Raw genomic sequence first — 25,770 nt, forward strand, 5'->3', positions numbered from 1 at the left:
ATACCTTGGAGATATTGTGGGTTCTATTCCAGACTACCACAATAAAACAGATATTACTGTAAAGCAATTCACACAAAATTTTGGTTTCTTAGTACATATAAAAGTTATCTTTAGCAGCGCACAGTGGCTCCCACGTATAATCCCAGCACTTTGGGAGGCCGAGACAGGAGGATTGCTTGAAGCTAGGAATTTGAGAACAGCCTGGGTAACATAGTGAGACCCTGTCTTTACAAAACAAAATTTTTTTTAATTAGCCAGCCATGGTGGCATGTACCTATAGACCTCACTACTTGGGAGGCTGAGGCAGGAGGATTGCTTGAGCCCAGGAATTCAAGGCTGCAGTGAGGTATGATCATGCCACTGCAGAGCCTGGGTGACAGAGCGAGACCCTGTCTCAAAAAAGAAAGTTATGTTTATACTGTAGTCTATTAAGTGTGCAATAGCATTATGTCCAAAAACAAAGTACCTATCTTAATTAAAAATTATTGCTAAAGAATGCTAGCAATCACCTGAACCTTCAGTGAGTCATCATCTTTTTGCTGGTGGAGCCTCGATGTTGCCTTGATGTCGATGGCTGCTAACTGATCAGGGTGGTGGTTGCTGAAGGTTAGGGTGGCTGTAGCAGTATATTACAGTAAGACAGCAATAGAATTTGCTGCATCGATTGGCTCTTTCATGAAAGATTTCTCTGTATGTAGCATGTGATGCTGTTTAATAGCACTTTACCCACAGTAGACCTTCTTTCAAAATTGGAATCGATTGTCTTAAACCCTGCAACTGCTTTATCAATTAAGCTTATATAATATTTCAAATCTATCATATCAACAATATTCACAGCATCTTCACCATGGGCAGATTCCGTCTCAAGAAACCACTTTCTTTGCTCATCCATAAGAAGCAACTCTTCATCCATTTGGGTGTTATCGTGAGATTGCAGCAATTCAGTCATCTTCAGGCTCCACTTCTCTCATTCTCTTGCTGTTCTACCACATTTGCGTTACTTCCTCCACCGAAGTCTTGAGCCCCTCCAAGTCGTCCATGAGGGGTGGAATCGGCTTCTTCCAAACTCCTGTTAATGTTGGTATTCTGCCCTCCTCTCATGAATCACAGATGTCTTTTTTTGTTTTTATTTTTGTTTTTGTTTTTGTTTTTTTTGAGACGGAGTCCAGCTCTGTTGCCCCGTCTGGAGTGCAGTGGCACAGTCTCGGCTCACTGCAACCCCCACCTCCTGGGTTCAAGTAATTCTCCTGCCTCAGCGTCCTGAGTAGCTGGGATTACAGGCGCCTGCCACCGCGCCCAGCTAATGTTTATATTTTTGGTAGAGACAGGGTTTACCATATTGGCCGGGCTGGTCTCAAACTCCTGACCTCAGATGATCCGCCTGCCTCAGCCTCCCAAAGTGCTGGGATTACAGGTGTGAGCCACCACAGCTGGCTAAATCACAGATGTTCTTAATGACATCTAGAATGGTGAATTCTTTCCAGAAGGTTTTCAATTTACTTTGCCCGGATCCATCAGAGGAATGGCGGAGGAAGCCTATGGCAGCTATAGCCTTATGAAATGTATTTTTAAATAAGACTTTAAAGTCAAAATTCCACCTTGATCCATGGGCTGCAGAATGGTTGTTGTGTTAGCAGCCATGAAAACAACTTTAATCTCCTTGTACATCTCCATCAGAGCTCTTGCTTGACTTAGGTGCATTATCAATGAGCAGTGATATTTTGAAAGGAATCTTTTTTTTTTTTTTTTTTTTTTTGAGCAGTAAGTCTCAACATTGGGCTTAAAATATTCCATAAGCCATGTTATAGACAGATGTGCTCTCATTCAGGCTTGGTTCTTCCATTTCAAGAGTACAGGCAGAGTAGACTTAGCATCATTCTTAAGAACCCTAGGGTTTTCAAATGGTAAATGAACATTGGCCCAACCGAAAGTCACCAGGCACGTTAGACCTTAGTGAGAGTCAGCCTGTCCTGATGCTTTGAATCCAGGCATTGACTTCTTTTTAGCAGTAGAAGTCCTGGATAGCATCTTCTTTCAATACAGGACCATTTTATCTACACTGAAAATCTGTTGTCTAGTGTACCCATCTTTATTAATGATTTTAGCTAGATTTTCTGGAGAACTTAATGCAGCTTCTCCATCAGCACTTGCTGCTTCACCTTGCACTTTTGTGTTATGGAGACGGCTTCTTTCCCTAAACCTCATGAACCAACTTCTTCCAGTTTCCAACTCTTCCTCTGCAGCGTTCTCGCCTCTGTCAGCCTTCATGGAATTGAAGAGAGTTAGGGCCTTGCTCTGGATTAGGCTTTGGCTTAAGGATCTGTCACTGTGGCTAGTTTGATCTTCTGTCCAGGCCACTAAAACTTTCTTCATATCAGCAATATGGTTGTTTCACTTTCTTACCATTCATCTGTTTATAGAGTGGCACTTTCAATTTCCTTCAAGAACTTTTCCTTTGCATCCACAGCCTGGCTAAGTGTTTGGTTTGAGAGGCCGGATTTTGGCCTATCTTGGCTGTGGACCTGCCTTTCTCCCTAAGCTTAATCATTTCTAGCTTTTGATTTAATGTGAGAGACATGCAATTCTTCTTTTACTTGGACACTTAAAGGCCATTGTAGGGTTCTCAATTGGCCTAATTTCAGTATTGTTGTGTCACAGAGAATAGGGAGAACTGAGAAGGAGAGAGGTGGGGGAATGGCCAGTTCATGGAGCAGTCAAAACACACACATTTATTAATTGAGTTCACCATCTTATATGAGTGTTGTTCCTGGCACCCCAAAACAATTACAAAAGTAACATCAAACGTCACTGAGCACAGATCACCATAACAGATGTAGTAATCATGAAATCATTTGAAATATTTGAGAATTACCAAAATGTGACACAGAGACATGTCATGATCACATGCTGCTGGGAAGATGCTGACAGACCTGCCAGATGCAGGATTGCCGTGAACCTTCAGTCTAAAATAATCACAATATCTGCAAAGCACAATAAAACAAGGTATGCCTGTATCCTTAATGGCTGGTAGTCCAGACTGCCCTCTGGAATCTTCTATTAAACACACGACATATTGAAAGGTAGCATTTTTTATTACTTTCATTCAGGAAAGGGGTGGGGCAAAGCATCTCGAGTAAGTAAAAATGGTTTTATTGAACTTTAAACAGCAGTATTCAATCTTGAGTATTCTGGCATATTGGTGTCTGTTTATTTAACAGGTGTACATGGACACCCTCTCAGTGTGCCAGGCAGTGTTGCATGTGGCAGACTGTGCCAGGGAAACTAACTGTCCTGTTCTGAAATGGAACAATGAGGGGTTTCATGGATTTGGAGAGAAGTACAGTTTAGGGTCCAAAGACCTTTTGCTTTTAAATATTACACTCTTCTTCAAATAATCTGAATTTAAACCGCTTAGGGCTCTCTTTTAAACCACCACTGTGGTCAAGTAAGACATATTCTGGGGAACCGGACTCATTTACCTAACCATGTCCCACTTCTATATACGTGTGTGTGTGTGTGTGTATGCATATATATACACACACATATATACATACACACATATGTATATGTTTGTATTTGAGGTGAAAGTCACATAAAATTGGCCATTTTAAAGTATATGTTTCAGTGGCATTTAGTACATTCACAGTGTGGTACGGTCACCACCTCTATCTGGTTCCAGAACATTTTTATCACCCCAAAAGGAAAACCTTCTGCCCATTACATAGGTACTCCCCATTGCCAGTCTGTTTCTGTATCAATGGATTTACATCTTCTGGATATTTCATATGCATAGAATCATACAATATGTAACCTTTCCTGTTTGGCTTCCCACTTGTTTTTAAGAAAACTGTAGCTCACCCTAGAAGAGGAACTTAGCAGAAACGAGCTCCACAATGGGGTCTCGAGTAGGAGTCCCCTGTAGCCTGTTGCTCTGATTGTGGCTTCCCCTGTTGTTTCCCCTTTGGTTTGCTGGTCAATCTCTTCTCCTTTTTCTCTTACCCAATGAATTGAGCTTTGCTTATTTTGACTTTGTCCATCTGTTATTGATAAGAGCCTCCACACTTGAAATTGATGATTGGATTAGTTTGTATATGGTCATCCCTTGATATATGTGGGAGATTGGTTCCAAGAGCCCCTGTGGATACCAAAATCCATGGATGCTCAGGTCTCTGATATAAAATGGTACAGTATTTGCATATAACCTACACACATCCTCCTGTATAGTTTAAATCAACTCGAGATTACTTATGATACCTAATACAATATAAATGCTGTGTAAATAGTTGTTATACTGTATTGTTTAAGGAATAATGACAAGAAAAAAGTCTGTGCGTGTTCAATATAAATGCATTCATTTTTCCTCCCAAATATTTTTGATCCGGGTTGGTTGAATTGATAGATGCGGAACGCATGGATATAGAGGATATAGAGGGCCAGCTGTATTTAGTAAAGTTTGTATAATAAACTGTTAGTGTAATAAAAACATTGGGCCTTTGTAAAAAGAAAAATATCTTCCTAATAATTTGTAAGTATCTATAAAATAGGATTTTTAAAATTCTAAACAACATTCAGTGAATTTAGTGCAGTGTTATGAACTGGATTTTGGTTAGGCCAATCTGCGTCTGCTGTAATCCCTGGGAAATTAGAGAAAATTTGTCCTGTGGCATTTTTCAAGGAATGCCTAAAGTGAAATATGAAAGTGCTTTATGCTGCTCTCCAGCCGCGGTGGTGGCATTATTCATTGTTTGATGTTTAATGCCCCCTCCCCCACACCACACACCCATATCCACGCTTCTCCACGCATCTGCATATAGACATAGAAATCGACATGTATTCTTCCCAAACTTTCATGGGGTCGCATTATAAGTAATTAATAACCTCTTTTTTTCCTTCTATTCTGTCTACCTTGGACATATTTTCATGACCTTGAATACAGATTTACCTTCTTTTTAATAGCCGTTTGGGTGTTTATAATTTATTTGACCATTTCCCTACTGAGGAACATGTAGGTGGCCTCCTTCCTTTCCTTTTTACCTTGCTGTACTACACAACTTCCTAAGCACACAGTTGTACGTTTGCACACTTGTGGGCATGTTTCTGTAGAATAAACTTAAAAGTCACACTTTACTTGATACCGCCAAATTGTCTTCCTAAAGTATTGTACTGTGTTTTATCCGCCTGACAACAAATGTGCCTGTATCCTCAGTTTCCAACTGGATACTTTCAATCTTTTTTTTTTTTTTTTTAAAGAGACAGAATCTGTCCCTGTTACCTAGGCTGGAGTGCAGTGGCGCTATCATAGCTCAGGCCATCCTCCCACCTCAGCCTCCCGAGTAGCTGGGACTGCAGGGGCCCACTACCACACTTGGCTAAGTTTTTAAAAAGATTTTTTTTTTAGAGATAGGTTCTCAGTATGTTGCCCAGGCTAATCTCAGACTCCTGACCTCAAGTGATCTTCCCACTTTGACCTCCCAAAGCGCTGGAATTTACAAGTGTGAGCCACTGTGCCTAGCCCCAATCTCTTGAATTGCTGCCTGATAGGTAAAAAATGATGTGTCATGGTTTTAAAAGGCATTTCTTTTAACATTTGAGGTTAAGAATCCTTTGGTCTTTATGTATTTTTTGTGTGAACTGCATGTTAGTCCTCTTTGGCCATTTTTCTATTATAGTGTTGACTGTTGCTTTCTTAAGACCTTTTTGAATATTCATAAAATAAGCTCTGAATCTTATATTTATTGAAAATATTTCCTCCCTGAGTTCCTGTTCTTTTGACTTTTTATGTTTGTGGTTTCAGTTTTGATCTTTTTTTTATTTTGGATGTAACTGATTTCTTTCTTTTTTTTTTTCTGCCCCTTTTCTATGAGAACATACGGATTTTTTTAATGGAGTAAAATGTAACTATTTTAATCTTTGTGGTTCTTGGCCTTTGTATCAACCGGATAAATGTGAATTGATCATGTGATTAATACAGTCCTTCCCCCACTGGGTTATTTCTCCAGGTTCTGCTTCCTTCGGTGCTGCGGCTGTGTGTTTTCTGAGCGAGCCTTGAAAGAGATAAAAGCGGAAGTTTGCCACACGGTGAGTTCCTGACATGTACCATTTGTTCCTTCTCCGTAGCTGAGGAAATCAGATGGTTTAGGGTCCGTTCCCTGCATTTGTTCTTTCTGAAATCAGCTCTCATAAGTTGCTTTTCTGCCTCCGTGGCTCTCGGTTGCTGGAAGTACAGACTCCAGTGGCCTCTTGTCACCTGACCACTGCCTGCCAGTCCAGGTCAGACCACACCAGGGCTGTTTCCCGAACGTGCCGCTGCCGCAGTTGCCTCTAGCAGACCTGCTGTCCTGGAGGGCCTGCTCCCCTGTGAGCCCCCGTTCCATAGTTCTTACTTCTTCTGTGACTCCCTGGTGTTAACCCTCCTTCCACATTCCCCAAGCACCTTGTTATCTCACTCCTCGCATCGTAATGTAATTGCGTATGTATGTGTCTGTCTCCCCACCGGACTTAGTTTTTCAGGGTAGGAAACAAGGCTTGTTCATCTCTTTATCCGCAGGGCGTATTCTCTCCAGGGCACGTAGCATGCCCTCAGTAAATGCTCGCATGGGTGGCGAGTAACTAGACATGAGAGCTAGCCTCAGCTCACGTGGAGGAAATACCGATGCTTTGCTTTAATGGCGCTGCTGCTGCTGAAGCCAGAATGTGTGTGTATCTTGGGTGTACTGCTGGCCCATCGAAAGCATGCTGCTTCATTTAATGTCATGGATGCCGGCAGCTTCTGAGTGTATTTTGCCTCTGTCAACCCTGTTTGTATTTCATTCCGCTCCCCACTGTGTTGTTGCTCCCTGTTGCGAAAGCCAGCACCTTTCACTGATTGGTGGTTAGGGGCCATTGCCTCTTCTAGGCACTGATCTGTGGGATAGCATGCTGAGTAAGATCCGTGAAGGCCCTTGTCCTCCTGCATCCCACATTCTGATTGGAGAGAGAGACACTCAGCTAGATGAGCAAGGCAGAATCGATTGTGACCGATGCTAGGAAGGAAACACATGAGGCCATGTGATGGAGGGAGAGAGGCTGGCGTAGTGGTGGTCAACAGAGGCATATCTGGAGGTTTGAGCTGAGACCCGAAGGGCACGAGGGAGCCAGCTGTGCACAGCCTGAGTAGCAGCCTCTTAGGCAGCAGGAACAGCATGTGCAAAAGCTCGGAAGTGACAGATGACTTTGCGAGTTCAGTGAAGAGAAAGTGTGAGAGTGGAGGGCTGGTGAGGGGAGTAGATGAGATTAAAGAGTTAGGCAGGGGTCGTCTCATGCAAGGCCTGGGGGCCACATTGGGGCTTATGGATTTTATTCTAAGAGCAGCAGGAAGCCAGAAGGCAGCTTTAAGCCGGATGGGATGTGCATTAATTTTATTCTAAAAATCCGAGACGTGGAGGAGGACGCTGGGCGGCTCCTGTTATCTAGGCCCAGTGGCAGGCAGAGGTGAGTGGGGGCGGTGAGTTATTTCCAGTTTGGGGTGACTATGAATAAAGCCTTCATAGAATGAGGAGTCTGTCTTATTAATCTTTAAGAAAAGAAATTCAAAGAAGACATTTGGGAATTGGTTGATATTCAGCCAGAAGTATTTATTGTGGCTCCCGTATTAAGATGATAGCATAGATTCCACGGGAAATAAGATTTGGATGACACGGTTCCTGCGCTCAAGGAGAGTGCAGTCCTGCAGGAATCAGAAGTTATATGAAACGTCACACTCTTTTGCTTTTTGAGGCCAGGTACTAAATAGATGGTAAAGATATTGGTATGAAGGGGCCAGAGAACTTTCTTTTGTCTGCTGGTAAGAAATGGCTTTATAAAGGGAGGGGCATTTGTTCTGGGCCTCAGAGGAAGAGCATGGTTATTGGTTGCACTCCCAGGGATGGAGAGATTGCTGGTGGTAGTGGTGCTGTTCTGGGGAGGCGCACAGCCAGGCACTGGGTATTTCTATGAGGCGTTGTCTGGCAGGACAGTGATGCCCATTTTGCTGTCCTTCAGACCTTCTGCCTGCTTTCAGGAGAAAGTCTCCCTTTAATCCTCGTATGTTTGTAACACTCTCTTAACTGCGTAAGAAAGTAGACTTTAAGCTCAGAGCTTTGGCAGGCAGGATCTAGCAAAACTGGTATTCTCTGCATTTTTACTGTAACTTGATATTTATGGCAAAGAGTACTGTTTTTCTGTATTTATCCTAGGAATATAAAGTTAACTGTTAGGTTGGGCACAGTGGCTCATGCCTGTAATCCCAGCACTTTGGGAGGCCGAGGCGGGTGGATCACCTGAGGTCAGGAGTTCGAGACCAGCCTGGCCAACATAGCAAAACCCCATCTCTCCTAAAAATACAAAAATTAGCTGGGTGTGGTGGCACGTGCCTGTAATCCTGGCTGCTCGGAAGGCTGAGGCAGGAGAATTGCTTGAACCTGGGAGCTGGAGGTTACAGTGAGCCAAGATTGTGCCGCTGCACTCCAGCCTGGGTGACAGAGTGAGACTCCATCTCAAAAATAAATAAATAAATAAAAAATAAAGTTAATGGTTAAAATTAAGTAGAAAAAATGGGTAGATTTAAATAAAAATTAAGATACTGACAGTACGGTTGGCAGGGGAATGGCTGAAGTTTGCAAAACACTGTTGTAAGTCCTGCTGGGACTGTGATTGGTTAGCGGGGGTGAAGAGGGGAATGGCTGAAGTTTGCAAAACACTGTTGTAAGTCCTGCTGGGACTGTGATTGGTTAGTGGGGGGGAAGAGGGGAATGGCTGAAGTTTGTAAAACACTGTTGTAAGTCCTGCTGGGACTGTGATTGGTTAGTGGGGGGGAAGAGGGGAATGGCTGAAGTTTGCAAAACACTGTTGTAAGTCCTGCTGGGACTGTGATTGGTTAGTGGGGGGAAGAGGGGCAGCAGCAGTGTTCATGGGGTGGAAGTAGCTGGGCAGCCATACTGAGATGAATGGCAGGTGTGATCGAAGCCTGGTCCTGTCAGGACTGTGGGGTGGGGTACAGGAGCAGGGAGAGAGGCCGAGGTGTGAGTCGGACTGGATTGGGGAAACCTTCGAATGCCAGAAGGAGGAGCAGGAGTTCTAGTTCTTAAGAGTTCTCAGAATCATTGTAATGGATAACCAGGTTTGGGGGACCTGCTGATCTAAAACAATACAGTTTTTTTCTTGCGCCCATAATAGTACCCATCTCTTAGATGGGTGTACAGTTGTCCTTTGCGTTGGTTGGCCTAAAACATCCATACTAATAACCATGATGACACGTACGCAGTAAAACCTCACTGCCGAGCTTCACGGAGAAGCTGATTCTGTTCCATGGAAATACAGCATTATGAGGGAGCTCTGACGTTACATCGTTGATGCTTGGGAAATTTTACTGAAAGCTAGTAAGCTTTCAACAGTCTGTACCTTGCACTTCAAGGGAAGGGAAGGAGGCAGGAGGAAAGAGGAACAGAGCCACGTCAGGATTGCACAAGGGACAGTAGAGAACAGGTGATGAACAGGAGCGTAGGCTCCTCCCGGCTCCTCATGGAGGCCGCCTTGGCTGTTGCGACCTTCTGCAGTTACGACAGGACACAGGTTGAAATTCAGGAATACCTCAGGAAATTGTCTTAAAAATAAATCTGTTGCCAACGAAGAATGAACAAGATAATGAATGCTTTTTACTTGTATACTGTACATCAGAGTTGCCTTTGCAGAGCTGTGTTGAATACTCTGTGCTAGTTTGCTGGGGCTGCTGTAATCAAGTACCCAAGCTGGATGACTTAACCGGAAAGTCATTGTCTTTTAGTTCTGGAGACTAACGTCCAAAATCAAGGTGTCATCATCAGGGTTAGTTTCTTCTGAGGGAAGGATCTGGTCCAGGCCTCTCATTGGCTTCTAGATGGCCTTCGCCCTGTTCACATCATCTTCCCTCTATCATGTCTGTCTTTGTGTCCAAATTTTCCCTTATGAGGACACCAGTCCCAATACTGGATTAGGGCCCAACTTAATGACCTCATCTTAACTAATTACATCTGCAGTGACTGTGTTTCCCAATAAGGTCACATTTTGAGGTACTAGGGCTTGGACTTCAACATATGGATTTTGCGGGGGGACATAATTCAACCCGTAATACACCATTTAGAAAATAAAATCATAGAGCATGGGGCCAGACATGGTGGTTCACGCCTGTAATCTCAACACTTTCGGAGGCTGAGGTGGTTGGATCACTTGAGGTCAGGAGTTCGAGACCCGCCTGGCCAACATGGTGAAACCACGTCTCTACTAAAAATACAAAAATTAGCTTGGCGTGGTGGTGCACGCCTGTCCTCCCAGCTACTTGGGAGACTGAGGCAGGAGAATCGCTTGAACCCAGGAGGTGGAAGTTGCAGTGAGCCAAGATCACGCCACTGCACTTCAGCCAAGATAACAGCAAGGCTCTCTTGCCGTTTATAAAAAATTTATTTAAAAAGTTTATTTTATAAAAATTTTAATTTATAAAAAAAAAATTATAGAGCATGGGACAGTCAGTGGCACATTAGAGTAGGAATCATTCATTTATGCATTCAACCTTAGTCTGGTCTGTGCTGCTATAACAGAATACCCAAGACTGGGTAATTTATAAAGAACAGAAATTTATTTCCTCACAGCTCCAAAGCCTGAGAAGTTCAAGATCGAGGCACCAGCGTCTGGTGTGAGCCTTTCTGCTGGGCTGTAACATGATGAATGCATCACATGGAGAAGGAGGGAGGGAAGGAGGGAGAGAGAGAACGAGAATAAGAGGGAGCCTGCCTTGTCCTTTAATAAGGACCCCACTCCCACATCCATCCATTCGTGCGGGCAGTGTCCCCATGACCCCAACTCCTCCCATGATGCCTCGCCTCCCAACACCATGGATTAGGGATCAGGTTTCCAACACATGAACTTTAGGGGACACATCCAAACCATAGCACGACCAGTATAACAGTTTGGGCTCACATACCAGCTCTGGCTTTGGGAATATCACTTCACCTCTTTAACCCTCAGATTCTACTATGTAAAATGAAGGAATTATAGTAAATTTTCAGATGCTTTTTATTTAGATCCAAAATTCTAAACAATAACATTATAAAATGAGGAAATAAATGGCGAATTCATATACTTTTATCAAGAATCAAACTCCAGTTTCTAATTTCAGGTTTCTGAAGTTTGATAATACAAAGTACAGGTTGAATGTTCCTTGTCTGAAATGCTTGGGACCAGAAGTGTTTTGAATTTCAGGTTTGTTTGGATTTTTGAATATTTATATAAACATAATGAGATATCTTGGGGATGGGACCCAAGTCTAAACACTGAATTTATTTAAATTTCATATACACCGTATAGAAGGTAATTTTATACAATATATTTAATAATTTTGTACATTAATCAAAGTTTTGACTGTGACCCATCACATGAGATCAGGTGTGGAATTTCCCATTTGTGACACCAAGTTAGCACTCAGAATGTTTCAGATTTTGAAGCATTTCAGATTTTCCGATAAGGAATTCTTAACCTGTATTTTGGTCAGAGTTGGCTAACTGCTGTAACAAACAACCCCAAAGTTCCAGCGGCTAATCCAGTGGGCAGCTTTCTTCCAAGGGGAAAGATTCAGGCTCTGATCTCTTGTTTTGGTCAGAAGGAGAAGAGAACATCTCTTTTTTTTTTTTTTGGATTTACTTTTTATTTATTCATTTATTTTATTATTATTTTTTTATTATACTTTAAGTTCTGACCAACCCAAACGTCCATCAGTGATAGACTGGATTAAGAAAATGTGGCACATATACACTGTGGAATACTATGCAGCCATAAAAAAAGGATGAGTTCATGTCCTTTTTAGGGACATGGATGGAGCTGGAAACCATCATTCTAAGCAAACTATCGCGAGGACAAAAAACCAAACACCACGTGTTCTCACTCATAGGTGGGAATTGAACAATGAGAACACTTGGACACAGGAAGGGGAACATCACACACCTGGGCCTGTCATGGGGAGAACATCTCTTTTAGGAGGTTGTTACGGACCAAGCCTGGAAGGGATGGGATTGGCTTCTACTCACGTTATATTGGCCAGAACTCAGTCACGTGGCCACACCTGCAAGGTAGCTTGGGAAATGTAGTCTAGCTGGATGCCCAGGAAGAAGACGTAAACACTAGCCATTCCTGCCAAACTCTGCCAAAAAGAAAAGTGATGGTGCAGGTTCAGGAACTGTAGTGCATCACAAAAGCATGAATGAAGGGAGATAAAGCCATGGTGTCAAAGTCTAAAACAAATATTTTCACTTTTTAGGTAATGTCTAAAATTTAGAGAAACCAGTGTTATAAGAACGTCAGGAACCTCAGTGGTGTTTTGGGTGTACATTTTCTCCACCTTTCAGTCTGCAGTTTCACCAGCAGTTGCCTTTTCAGTTCACTGGAAGAGACTTGAGGGTTGGAAATGGCTTTCGTGCCATGTTCTAAAACAACATGGTATGCACATTGATTTCAGTAAACAGGGTCCAAAGAGATGTTGTTGCTAGGTGTTTTTGTGTTTGCTATAAACAAATCGCTAGCCAAAATAATTAATTGTATTCCCTACTGTGCTGTGCACTTCTTGTAATAAGAAGAAATACATTGGAGTAATTACAGGCTGCCAAATAAATGATGGGCTTGTTACTCAAAGCATGACCCACAGACCTGCAATAATGTCATCACCTGAGAGGTTTTTTGTTTTTTTTTTAAGAAATGCCCACTCTAGGCCAGGCACAGTGGCTGACACCTGTAATCCCAGCTTTTTGGGAACTGAAACGGGAGGATAACTTGAGCCCGGAGTTCAAGACCAGCCTGGGCAACATAAGGAGACCCTGTTTCTACAGCAAATTTTATAATAGCCGTGGTGGCACAAACCTGTAGTCCTTGAGAGGCTAGGACAGGAGGGTGGCTTGAACCCAGGAGTTCAAGGCTGCAGTGAGCTGTGATGGTGCCACTGCATTCCAACCTGGGTGACACAGAGTGAGACCCTGTCACAAAAAAAAATAAAATAAAATAAAATAAAATAAAATAAAATAAATAAGTTAACAAAGAAAGAAAGAGAAAAGAAGAGAAGAGAAAAGACTGACTCTCAGGTCCTACCCCAGACCAGTTGAAATAGAATCTACATTCTAACAAGATCCTTAGATGATTTGTATGCACAGTAAAATTTGAAAAGTGCCGATGCAGGGCTGGGCGCGGTGGATCACAAGGTCAGGAGATCGAGACCATCCTGGCCAACATGGTGAAACCCCGTCTCTACTAAAAATACAAAAATTAGCTGGGCATTGTGGTGTGTGCCTGTAGTCCCAGCTACTTGGGAGTCTAAGGCAGGAGAATCGCTTGAACCTGGGAGGCAGAGGTTGCCGTGAGCCGAGATGGCGCCACTGCACTCCAGCCTGGGCGACAAGAGTGAAACTCCATCTCGAATAAATAAATAAATAAAGGTAACTTAATTTTTCAAAATTAAATAAAAATAAAGATTCACTTTTGTAGTCGCTGTAGCCATGTTTCCAATGCCCAGGAGCCCCTGTGGCTGTGGTGAGTGTTGGACAGCTCAGCTGTGGAATGTCCACCATCACAGAAGGTGCTAGGAGACGACATGTCAAGACCGCAGACACCTGGGGGCACCCTTTTTAACAAGGTGTGTTTTCTACTCCAGATGAGTTCTGTTTTACCCAAAGAAATACACTCTTCAGTATTTTTCGAGGACCGCCAGAATAGGATTACATTGCTCGCAGCCAATGAGGACTGTTTCAGATAAGCATATTTTCATTTTCACTGGGAGTCTGTTCTTTCTTAGTATCTCATACACAGTAGTATCTGGGTCTTCAAAACAGACTGTGTCATTCTTATTCCAGCTTAAGCCTGGATCCAGGTGTTTGGAGAATTTGGGTTTTCAGCAGCTTTTTACTGAAGCATTTGGCCTTCTAAGTGCATTGCTATATGTCACCAGTGGTAGCTTGAGTTTTTTTGTCTTGTGATTTCTTTCCCAAAGCTGTATAAGTGGCCTGTAATCAATAGTAAAGTCTTGTCAATAGCATGTTTCTGAATTCATTTTAGGAATAATTTGTATCAAGGAATCATCTTCCCACTTCTTTGGTTCAGTGTTCTCTTGTTTCAAGTCAAGGAAACGGAATGATACCAGGAAGAAAGCAAACACTCCCTAGCGGTTCAGTCTCATATTGAAATGACTCTGCTGTTGAAAATGCCAGTGTGGCTCTATAGGAACTTCTGCCTGCCTCAGCACTTGAAGTCTGTGCCGCCTCTCTAAGCAGGTAACCACAAGCGAGTCTGTCGAGAGTTCGAATTTGTTGGCAAACAGAGAAGGCGACTGAATGAGCCACGGCAGGTCTCCTGGTCCATATACACAGATGTCTTGGACGTAGCGGCCTGCAGAAAGAAACACAAAAACCTAGCTGCCTTTGTTTCCTCACCCATTTTATTCACACACAGAAAGTGGCGCATGCTCCGTCCAGTGTCACTGGTGAGCCTCAGCTTCACCAGAGTTCATATCAAACAGCATTTCCATGATTGCTTTGACAGGGGCTTTTATGTTGAATTTTGAACTTACGGTGGAAAGGGGCGCTTTCATTCTTTTAGTGATTTCTGAAATCTTTGTTAGTTACTGCTTTAGGTGAATACCATGGAATTTTAGCTCACCACGGGCACAAGGGAGATGAGCTAGCACTCATGTGCCTGCTAAAATCTCAGTTCCGATAGATTCTGAGTTCCATGAACTTCTAAGTCTTTTAATTGATTGTAAGTAGTTCATAAGAATGGTATGGATTTTAAATAAGTCATTGTTTCTATATTTTTTGGGGACACCAGACATGCACCACCATGCCAAACTAATTTTTGTATTTTTTATAGAAACAGGGTTTCACCATGTTGGTCAGGCTGGTCTCAAACTCCGGGGCTCAAGTGATCTGCCCACCTCGGCCTCCCAAAGTGCTGGGATTACAGGTGTGAGCCACTGTGCCTGGCACTGCTTTTTACTTGTTTTTCAGAGTGAACATTTGATACAAACATTGAAGTGGGAATTACAGGCCAGGCACGGTGGCTCACACCTGTAATCCCAGCACTTTGGGAGGCCGAGGCGGGAGAATGACTTGAGCCCAGAAGTCCGAGACCAGCCTGGGCAATAGAGTGAGATCTCGTCTCTAATTTAAAAAAAAATTTTTTTTAAGTGGGAATTAGAGTTGGAATCCAGTGGTGACTGGTTTCCTTGGAGACTCAGTGACACTTTTTATGTGCTTTTGACAACCGTGTCTGGCTCTTTCTGCTCTCACTTTTAATTCTCACGGTAACACTCTGAAGTGGATTCCATCATCATTCCCATTTTGCAGGTGAGGAAACAGATTAGCAAAGTGAGGCCTCAGCGTATGTGTGAGAGGGAAGGAGGTCTGTTTATTTCAGAAATGTTGCTCTTTCTCTGCCCAGCTCCTTCCTGCTCTCTTTCCTCACACCAGCCCAGTAATCCTACTTTTAAAAAACCTATCTTGGCTGGGCGCAGTGGCTCACGCCTGTAATCCCAGCACTTTGGGAGGCTGAGGCGGGTGGATCACGAGGGCAGGAGATCAAAGACCATCCTGGCCAACATGGTGAAACCTCGTCTCTACTAAAAATACAAAAATTAGCTGGGTGTGGTGGCGCGTGCCTGTAATCCCAGTCACTCAGGAGGCTGAGGCAGAAGAATCGCTTGAACCAGGGAGTCAGAGGTTGCAGTGAGCTGAGGATTGCACCACTGCCCTCCAGCCTGGTGACAAAGCAAGACTCCATCTCAAAAAAAAAAAAAAAAAAAAAAAAACAAAAAAAAACCTATCTTAAGGAAATACTGTTTTTAAAAGGGGCAGGTGGATGTATGCACAAAATGTCCAGTGTTGTTTGTAAGACTATATAAGTGGCAGCTGTTAACCATGATTTAACAAATTTTACCTGATAGACATATTTGCTACAATGTGCTAGAATCTCAGTAGAGTTACATTTAACTACTTTAATATTATAAATATGGGCCAGATGCAGTGGTTCATGTCTGTAATCTCAGCACTTTGGGAGGCCAAGGCGGTAGGATCACTTGAGCCCGGGAGTTCAGGGCCAACCTGGGCAGCATAGTGAGATCCCAACTCTACAAAGATAAAAAAATTAGCTGGGCTTGGTGGCTTACACCTGTAGTCCCAGCTACTTGGGAGACTGAAGTGGGAAGATCACTTGAGCCCAGAAAGTGGAGGCTGCAGTGAGCTATGATCATACCACCTGTGCTCCATCCTGGGTGACAGAGCGAGACCCTGTCTCAAAAAAAAAAAAAAAGATTACAAATATGAAGACTATCAGTGGGAAAAACTTAGGACATAAGTGAAAAGCAACTCAGCTGCACCTTGATTATAACGACACAGCTGTGCCATTTGGACACAGATGAAGTTGAACTAGAAGGGAATACGAATAAATGGACCATTTTCAGAGCTGTGTTAATGCTATTTGGGTGATTAAAAATAAAGCTTTTGTTGCTGGTTCTAATGGGATAGCTGTCCTTCTGCACGCAGAATCGGACTGGGAGCTCGCCCATTGTAGTGGCGGCAGGCGGTTGCTCCCAGTCTGAGCCCCAGCCCTGCCCCTCCTCCCCGTGCCTGTGAGGGTGACTTCACTTACCTGAGCCTTGGGTTCCACATCAGTAAAGGGTGAATAATAATTGTTTCTACCTGAGAATTGTTGTGAGGATTGAGTGCAGGCCCAAAGCTGGGACCCGGAAGATTTACTGCCTCCCTACACACCAGGGCTTGGCCTACTTTGGGTGCTGACTCTAAATGCTGGCCACGGATGGCCACGCTACTGCCTAACTGTGAGAACCGTTTTCATACTGAAGCTAGTGACGGTAAGAACTTTCTGAAGTGTTTACTTTTAGGGAATGAGGACTTTGTTAGGATTTTTACTAACTAGGGTTTTTTTCAAACATTGTTGAAACATTCCGATTTCATTCAGAATTCTGAATCATTACTTTATTATTGATAGTATCAACCCTTCATGACTTCTTATGCCATGTGCACACCTGAGGGGCTCCTGTTTTCAGGAAGAATCCGAGCCCCCTGCTTTTTCTGAGCATTTACTGACTAGTCCTGACAAACCCAAGTGTGTAATGACAGGGAGCCCCTGCTTTCTAAAGAAAGGGCAGAGCTCTTGTTAACCTGTTCTTTACCTGTCGCCTTTCTACCATGTGAATGGATCCATAATTGAATCATATCTACTTTTGAAAAAACCCCTTCACTAGAAAATTGTTCCAGCCCTCTAACCTGGTCGCTCTGCTTCGGGAGGGTGGCTTTGCACATTGGCAGCAGGACTTACTTGTCTTTGAACAAGTCTTCTATTTGATTTACATTTTTTGTTTGTCTCCAATCTGTTTATTTTAGGCCAGTCTTTTAAACAGCTGAAAAACTGGGTAAACCTAGTTTATTTTTAATATCTAGTCTACTATATTCAAACCCAAGGTCTCTACCCAAAATCACTGTTAAAATCAGTTATTGTATCTCTGTGCAGTAGTTCCTGCCACTGGGTAGGAAGCTGTATGGAGACACATGGCAGGGTCTAGCTGTTGTCACAGAGGGTATATTCACTTTGGGAAGTTTTATCAACCTGTATTTTTTATGATTTGTGTACTTTTCTGTATGAATCTTATATAGAAAGTTTTTTTAAAAAATTGACTCAACCTATGCTAATTGGATCATCACTAATTCCAGATTACTTTAAACACGATCCTCGGTCTTGCCCACTAGGATTGAGGCAGCAGTTTTATAGTTGTTGTAAAATTTGAAGCCTTTTTTGTTTTGTTTTTTCTTTTTACCTTTACATCCATCGTGAACATTTCCTTCCTCACTTTTCCACTTAATGGCTCGAATATTTCCTTCCCAGCCAGCGTTTGGTGTAGCACCTGGGGCATCTAAGAGGAAAACAAAACCAGCATACAGTGTGGAATCTGCTTCCCAATTCTTTTAGTACAAGTTCTTCTGTGCTATCATTTCCATTTCCTCTAGATGAGGTAGTCAATGAGAAAAGTAGAGGGAAAAGTCCAACCTTCCTTGAGGTGTTTCACTTGTGACATCTGATCAAAGGCTAGTGCTTTTGGGGGTGGGAGCATGTACTACACTGGCAGTAGCATCCAGGTGGACCAAGGTTGGGCATCCCTATCTTAGTACTTGGGTTTCATTTTTTCAGCCCTTTCTCCACCCCTTGTTACTCCCTTGCTGTATGCAGAGTGCTCTTTGTGATTCTCTTGGGGTTCTTTGGATTGTTTTCTCTGTAACAGCCCTCGGAGATTATTTGAAAATCGAACTTGCAGTGGATATGAGATTATATAAGAAAACCCTAACCAATGTCTACTGGATTCATCGTACACCACTGTCTAGGCTGATTGGCTTAGTTTTTCAGACTTGAAGCCACACTCCCTATAGGAGCCAGTCCACCTTTTACAAAGAGAAAATACTGAAGTCCACTTAAAGATGGTATCTGATTTCCCTCTACCTCTCAGAGAACCCATCTGAAGTATCAGATTTGCCACAAAATCATTACTAGCTTTAATATTTTCCATCTTACAGAGCCCTTAGCACAATGCCTGACACCAGTTGGTATCCAGTAGTATTTATCAAATAAATGAAGAACTTTCTAAAGATTTATGCTCAGAATTTTCCAAAGTCTCAGGAAATGCAAAATGCCAGTACTTCTTTCTAGAGAGGGAACAAAAGCAGCTAGACTGGTTTGGGAACATCTTTCAGCTAACTTCAGACCCCTAAAATCAGAGAACTTCCTGTCTCCCTAAGTGGAAGGTCTTGCAAAATGTAGAACATTTTGTAATACAAAAGCCGAAGAAACATAGCTGAATTGAAAAAATACTGAATTTTTTCAGTAAATCTTACGGCCGGGCGTGGTGGCTCACACCTGTAATCCCAGCACTTTGGGAGGCTGAGGCAGGCGGATCACCTAAGATCGGGAGTTCCAGACCAGCCTGACCAACATAGAGAAACACTGTCTCTACTAAAAATACAAAAATTAGCTGGGCATGGTGGTGTGCGCCTGTAATCCCAGCTACTTGGGAGGCTGAGGCAGGAGAATGGCGTGAACCCGGGAGGTGGAGCTTGTAGTGAGCCGAGATTGCGCCACTGCACTCCAGCCTGGGTGACAGCGTGAGACTCCGTCTCAAAATAAATAAATAAATAAATAAATCTGCTGCTGTTGCTGCTGACTGCACCGGCATCCATATCGGTGGGTCTTTCTTACCTTTTAGTCGGTTCAGGGTCACCCAGTAGTGTTGCTCTGGGCTGCGGATGTCTTTGGACCACTGAAGCATGTCTTTTGCACGGATGTCAGTCAGTATGAACTCTACGAACTTCCTTGTAAGTACATAGTAAGCACTTCCAAAATAAATGGTTAAGTTATGGGGTGGATTTTCTTTGATTCTGTTATTTGGAGGTGCATAGATATTTCCTTTAGGAACGAATTCGAGATGACTTTGACTTGTCTTGGATTTAATGTGCAGTGGGTGGATTACTCCAGGAGTGATATTTTTATCACTCCATTTGCTTCTGATGTAGTGTATGATTTCTCTGTTGGTTTTGATGGGAAAATCCTGTCCACAAAGATTGATGACATAGTTCCACTGAAATTTAGAATGCACTAGATCTTTCATACAATTAATATCTGCCTGTAGTCTTGTAAAGCCAGCATAAGCCACCTTCTCTCTCTTGGAGGAAATAAAAACGTTTTCAAAACAGTTAACCAAGGTTTGCACAGCAGTCTTATACTTCTTTGGGGCCTTTTCACCAACATGAATACAATAAACATTTTGAGGTACATAAATAGCTCTGAGAAGCTGCACAAACATGGCCAACTCCTTATGAATAGTTATAATATATGCCAAAGAGAAATCGCCCTCTTCTGCAGACAGGGGTCTGGTTATGAAATGCAGCCCCCGAGAAATCCTGGAGCAGTTTCCTGGTGTGTGTAAATGAGCATGTATTTCAGATTTATGAGGGCTTTTGCAAAATTTTGCAATTTGGGGGGCCGCCCCTTTCCCTTCAAATAAGGCGGAACACAGTTCATCTGGGTAAAAGCCGCATTGTACTACTTCTGGATGGGCAGGTTCTTCCTCTGATTCCGCAGGAGTTGGATTCCGTAAGTAAAGAAAAATGAACATGCAAATGACTGCACTCACGACAAGTCCAGACTTTGTGGCTCGAAGTTGGCTCATATCTTGAGCTCCAAGTGCATTCTTATTACCATAATTTGAGTATTTTTTCCTTTAAGCTTCCTAAAAGAACAACAGATACAATTGAGGGTGTTGTGACTCTCCCCTGCAACTTTATTGAAATACACTAAACTACATATACACACCCATGAAACCATCACTGCAATCAAGATAACAAGCATTTCCCTCACCCCTCAAAGTGTTCTTATGCTCCTTTTCATCCTCTTTCTTTCCATCCACATCTCTGGCAATTGCCGATATGCCTGCTGTCACTCTAGTTTGTCAGTGTGTGTTTAACTCTTTAAGAAACTGCCAAACTGTTTTCCAAAGTGGTTGTACCAGCAATGTATGATAGCCATTTATTATATAGCCTCTTGCATACTTGCTATGGTCAAATGTTTTAATTTTTACCTTTTAATGAGTTTATAATGTTTGTTCCCTGTAGTTTTACTTTGCATTTCCCTAATGACTAATGATGTTGAGCATATTTTCATGTTATTGCCCTTACTTAGGGAGATGAAAAATCTCAAATACTTACTTTGGACATAGACACTGTCCTGTTCTGCCTTATTGAAAGTTCATTTTATGCCATTATTCTGCATATAAGACTAAATCTTTCCAACAAAAGAAGTGACAAGTTAAGAGGAATTTTATGATTATACACTTAAACCTGTTGAAGTAAGTTTCTGGGCCAGGCATAGTGGCTCATGCCTGTGATCTCAGCACTTTGGGAGGCCAAAGCAGAGGATCACTTAAGCCCAGGAGTTCAAGACTAGCCTGGGCCACATAGTAAGACCCCATCTCTATAAAAAATTTAAAAATTAGCCAGATGTGGTGGTGCCCTGATTATCCCATTGCACTCCAGCCTGGGTGACAGAGTGAGACCATGTCTCCCAAAAAAACAAAGTTTCTGAATTATTTTTAGGAAAGATGTCATAGATTAAAAACAAGATATCTTTATCTAATAACATTATTTGATAATCATGTAGTTGTTTGTCTTGAGTCTACAGAGGTACATGAATAGGTGCAGCAATAGCAAAAAGCGACCAAAAGGTTTCAGTTAATTAATTATTACATGCAAGGATCATTCTCTGGAATTTAGGGAAGAAGATTGATAGGTAACATGTCAAGCTTTATATTGTTAGAAAGTATTTGCTTTTCTTGTTTATGAGTCTTGACTTGGTTTCCATTAAAAGTTGCATGTTATTCCTACTTCCTATTTTTCAGAAGACCGTGTATGTGTGACTGGTATTTGAGCTCAGGTTGGACACTGGTCCCTTGCCTTTCCACATCATTTTTACAAATGCTGTTTGGATAATGCCTCAAACAGGCAGCATTTTTAGTTATCCTTGTGTTCTTAAACTCTGAGCCAACAAAAACTATTAACATTGACTGTGGATTTTAAAGATGTTGTATTTATTTTCATTGTACAGTTTATTTCTACCAATCATGCTTCCAAAATAAAAAGCAGCCACTGCCAAGGTATATCAGGCCGCAGCGTGTTCCACTGGTTCAGTAAATGGTTTCTGCCCCAAACATGAAACCTTACAGCCTAATTTAAAGATATTCTTATAAATTATGTAATACTTTTTTTTTTTTTTTTTTGAGACAGAGTCTTGCTCTGTAACTCAGGCTGGAGTGCAGTGGTGCGATCTTGGCTCACTGCAATCTCCGCCTCCCGGGTTCAAGCGATTCTCCTGCCTCAAACTCCTGACCTCGTGATCCACCCGCCTAGGCTTCCCAAAGTGCTGGGATTACAGGTGTGAGCCACCGCACCCGGCAATACTTATGTTTATAAACATGAAACCATCATAATTTATATATTTTATATGAGATTTCTAAATTAAATTAAACCTGACCATAGAAATTGAACAGGAAAGAAAAATGTTCTTGAAATGAAAGTAAAGCTTTTTACTACTTCTCCTGTAAGAATTTTGATTAAAAATAAATCATATACCATAGTTTGTCATATCTTCCCCTGTATTATGACTTTAGTATAGGAAGAAGAGTTTGGGTTTGTTTTTTTTTTTGTCTGTTGTCCTTTTATTTTGTTTTTTGTTTGTTTGTTTGTTTTTTGAGACAGGGTCTCACTCTGTTGCCCAGGCTGGAGTGAAGTGGCGCAGTCTCAGCTCACTGCTACCTCTGCCTCCCCAGTTCAAGCGATTCTCCTGCCTCAGCCTCCTGAGTAGCTGGGATTACAGGCATGTGCCACCACGCTAGCTAATTTCTGTATTTTTAGGAGAGATGGGGTTTCACCATGTTGGCCAGGCTGGTCTTGAACTCCTGACCTCATGTGATCCACCCTCCTTGGCCTCCCAAAGTGCTGGAAATTTATAGGCGTGAACCACTGCACTTGGCCTATTTTGTTTTTTTGGTTTTCTGTTTTGTTTTTTTTTTTTTAGGAGGAGTTTCGCTCTTGTTGCCAAGGCTGGAGTGCAATGGCGTGATCTTGGCTCACTGCAACCTCCACCTCCTGGGTTCAAGTGATTCTCCTGCCTCAGCCTCCCAAGTAGCTGGGATTACAGGCATGCACCACCACACCCAGCTAATTTTGTATTTTTGGTAGAGACGGGGTTTCACCATGTTGGTCAGCCTGGTCTCGAACTCCTGACCTCAGGTGATCCACCTCCTCAGCCTCCCAAAGTGTTGGGATTACAGGCGTGAGCCACCTCGCACAGCTAGTTTGTTGTTTTTAAGATAACTTGTGAAAGCATTCTGTTCCTTCTGTCACAGAAGTGAGTTAGCCCCTCATCACTACCAAATGATACCCCATGTAAATTTAGCTGTGCGCCAAGCCCAGGAGATTGGGTATTTTCAGTAGTTTATAATAATTAAATGAAGACAGGCCCCAAGAGTAGCCATTGTCCTTTGGGAAGATACCCGGGCTAAGTGTTTTTCCCTCCCCTATATAGAGACAGGGACATGGCCAGTTCAGTGTTAACCTGCTGCGGCCTTCTACCTCGGTTCCATCAGCACAGTCCCTCCCCTATATAGAGGCAGGGACGTGGCCAGTTCAGTGTTAACCTGCTGTGGCCTTCTACCTCGGTTCCATCAGCACAGTCCCTCCCCTATATAGAGACAGGGATGTGGCCAGTTCAGTGTTAACCTGCTGTGGCCTTCTACCTCGGTTCCATCAGCACAGTCCCTCCCCTATATAGAGACAGGGACGTGGCCAGTTCAGTGTTAACCAGCTGTGGCCTTCTACCTCGGTTCCATCAGCACAGTCCCTCCCCTATATAGAGACAGGGACGTGGCCAGTTCAGTGTTAACCAGCTGTGGCCTTCTACCTTGGTTCCATCAGCACCAGCTTTCACCATGGCCCAGTTAAATCTTCCCTCTGGCTCAGGTTCACTGTGAAACTTCAGAATGGATGCCTGCTGGACTGCCCTGCTGAGTGGGAACCAGGGTCCCCAGCAGTTTAGTTTGTCATTGTTTCAACATAAACTTTTTTTTGAGACAGGGCCTCACTCTGTCATTCAGGCTGGAGTGCAGTGGTGTGATCATGGCTCACTGCTGCCTCAACCTCCTGGGATTTGGCCATCCTCCCACTTCAGCCTCCCAAGCAGCTGGGACTACAGGCATCTGGCTAATTTTTTGTAGAGACAAGGTTTTGCCACACGAACTTTTTAAAAAAAAAAAAAATCTTTTTAAAATTGATGTATAATAATTATATATGTTTATGGAGCACAGAGTAATGTTTCGGTACACACAATGTATCAGCACAAGCTTTTTAAGGCAGTCAAGCCCTCTATTGAAAATGTAGCCTTTGGAGATCTCACTGCTGTTGCTGTCACTTGAACATAACATCTAGTGGGTAATGTGAAAATTCCTGGAGGAATAAACTTTTCATGGCCTGACCTTGTTTTTTCCTTTCAAAATAATGGTGAACATTATTTTCAGTTTTGCAAACATTTCCTAGCAATTCTTAGTTTTTGTTGTGGCTGTTTTATGTCTATATTGTGAAGTCAACTGTTTTAATGAAAAAATAATGAAGGTTTAGTTACTAAACATGAGATTTTCTATCACTAAATTAATTTCCAGTAAATGTAGGTGCTATTTTCTAAGTGTGGGGAATATGCCTCTCATAAAAAAGTGTTCTTACTGAGTTTTTGAACCATTTTTTCCTCCATAGAAAGATGTTTAAGATACTTATTGTAAAGGCTGTAGAAAGAGTGGCTGTTACCCTGTGTATTATGGAGTAGGTATGCAAGTTCTTTGTCTGAAACAGACCTATTTTTACCATTCCAGCGTCCTATTTTCCTTGTGTATTACTAGATCACAAACAGTTTCTAAAATTTGGGGGTTAGCGTGGACAATGTAGTGAGACCCGTTCTCTACCGAAAAATAAAAAAAAAATTAGCCAAGTATTAGGGGTCCCAAAATTAGCCACAGCTGTGGTCCCAGCTACTCAGGAGACTGAGGTGGGAGGATCATTTGAGCCAGGGAGGTTGAGGCTGTAGTGAGCCATGATCATGCCCACTGCACTCTAGCCTGGGCAACAAGTGAGACCCTGTCTCCAAAATAAAATAAATTTGGGGGTTTGTGTGTGAGAGCATCTCAAAGCTTTTTTCGTGTACTGCCTTTCCTTAAATTGTCTTTCCTAGACCTGGTATATTTTAATAATCTTTTAGCCTTCCATATCTGCAGCCTTTGAAAGGCAGCATTGTTAAATATGTATATAGTGTACAGTGGAACAAAGCAGCTTCCAAGCCATGAATAGTGTTAAAGTTAACCATTCAGTTGACTGAAGCCATCTAGCATCCAGGAGATACAGTAGAGTGTCTTTCAGTGGAAATCATTGTCAAACTTATGGTCAAGGATGGTGGTTAACTTTTTCCCCTTTATGTAGTGCTAGAATCTGCACAAGAACAGGAATGATTTCCAGTTATAATTCTCAGAGTGGAATTATTTTACATTTTATGTTTTTGTCCAAGGTTAAAGTACTTCCAGGGAGTTGTTTCAAAACACATTGCTCTTCTAATTAGAGCCAGTGCCTGTGTTCTTTTTTTCTTGTAATTCTTCTGCAGTCTTCCTCTCCCGACTCCCAACAAGCCTTCACAGCCAGTAGCAAAAGTCAGCGATATGGGTATGATATCACATTACCTCCAGAACAGTTCGTTGAAGGATATAGTCTTTGAGAATTTGTTGGGATGGGATTTCATTTGTGGTAAAGACTTTTTAGGCTGAGTTGGCAGCATCCCATATGTACTCTTTTGTTGCATTTTTTCTATGTATATATTTTAAAGGAAATTCCTATGAGTAAATAGATAATGGATGGGAACCTTTAAAGGTGAACCCAAAATATTTTGCCATATATTCTAGAATATTACCGTTTTAAAGCATTAACATTAATTTAACCAGCATAAGCAGTTGATTTAGCACCCAAAGTTTCTGAGAGCTTTACTTTTCAAAAAGGTTGGGGGTTGAGGGAGGCTCAATATTGCATTTACCTTATTAGGAGCCTCATATTTAGCTTCAGGAAATGGGCTTTGAATCAGGGCCCCAGTGTTAGGCTCACA

General features: G+C 42.4%; 2 protein-coding genes across 4 annotated transcripts in view; one reads left to right on the forward strand and one right to left on the reverse strand.

The window, feature by feature from the left end:
* RTF2 (replication termination factor 2) overlaps window positions 1-25,770 on the forward strand; it is a 57,627-nt gene that overhangs the window by 12,483 nt on the left and 19,374 nt on the right. For all 3 annotated transcript variants that reach the window (XM_024238515.3, XM_054541455.1, NM_001132417.2), the window contains 1 exon segment: window positions 6,000-6,078. In XM_024238515.3, coding sequence (XP_024094283.2) covers window positions 6,000-6,078 — 79 coding nt within the window.
* On the reverse strand, window positions 13,237-20,309 carry LOC100462087 (beta-1,3-galactosyl-O-glycosyl-glycoprotein beta-1,6-N-acetylglucosaminyltransferase 7). Its single transcript, XM_002830449.3, has 3 exons — window positions 19,285-20,309; window positions 17,855-17,950; window positions 13,237-14,412 (listed from the first exon to the last, which is right to left on the reverse strand). The coding sequence occupies exons 1-3, from the start codon at window positions 20,252-20,254 to the stop codon at window positions 14,186-14,188; spliced, it is 1,293 nt and encodes a 430-aa protein (XP_002830495.3). The 5' UTR covers window positions 20,255-20,309; the 3' UTR covers window positions 13,237-14,185.

This window comes from Pongo abelii, chromosome 21 (genome assembly GCF_028885655.2).
Source record: "Pongo abelii isolate AG06213 chromosome 21, NHGRI_mPonAbe1-v2.0_pri, whole genome shotgun sequence".
Classification (NCBI taxonomy): Eukaryota; Metazoa; Chordata; class Mammalia; order Primates; family Hominidae; genus Pongo; species Pongo abelii.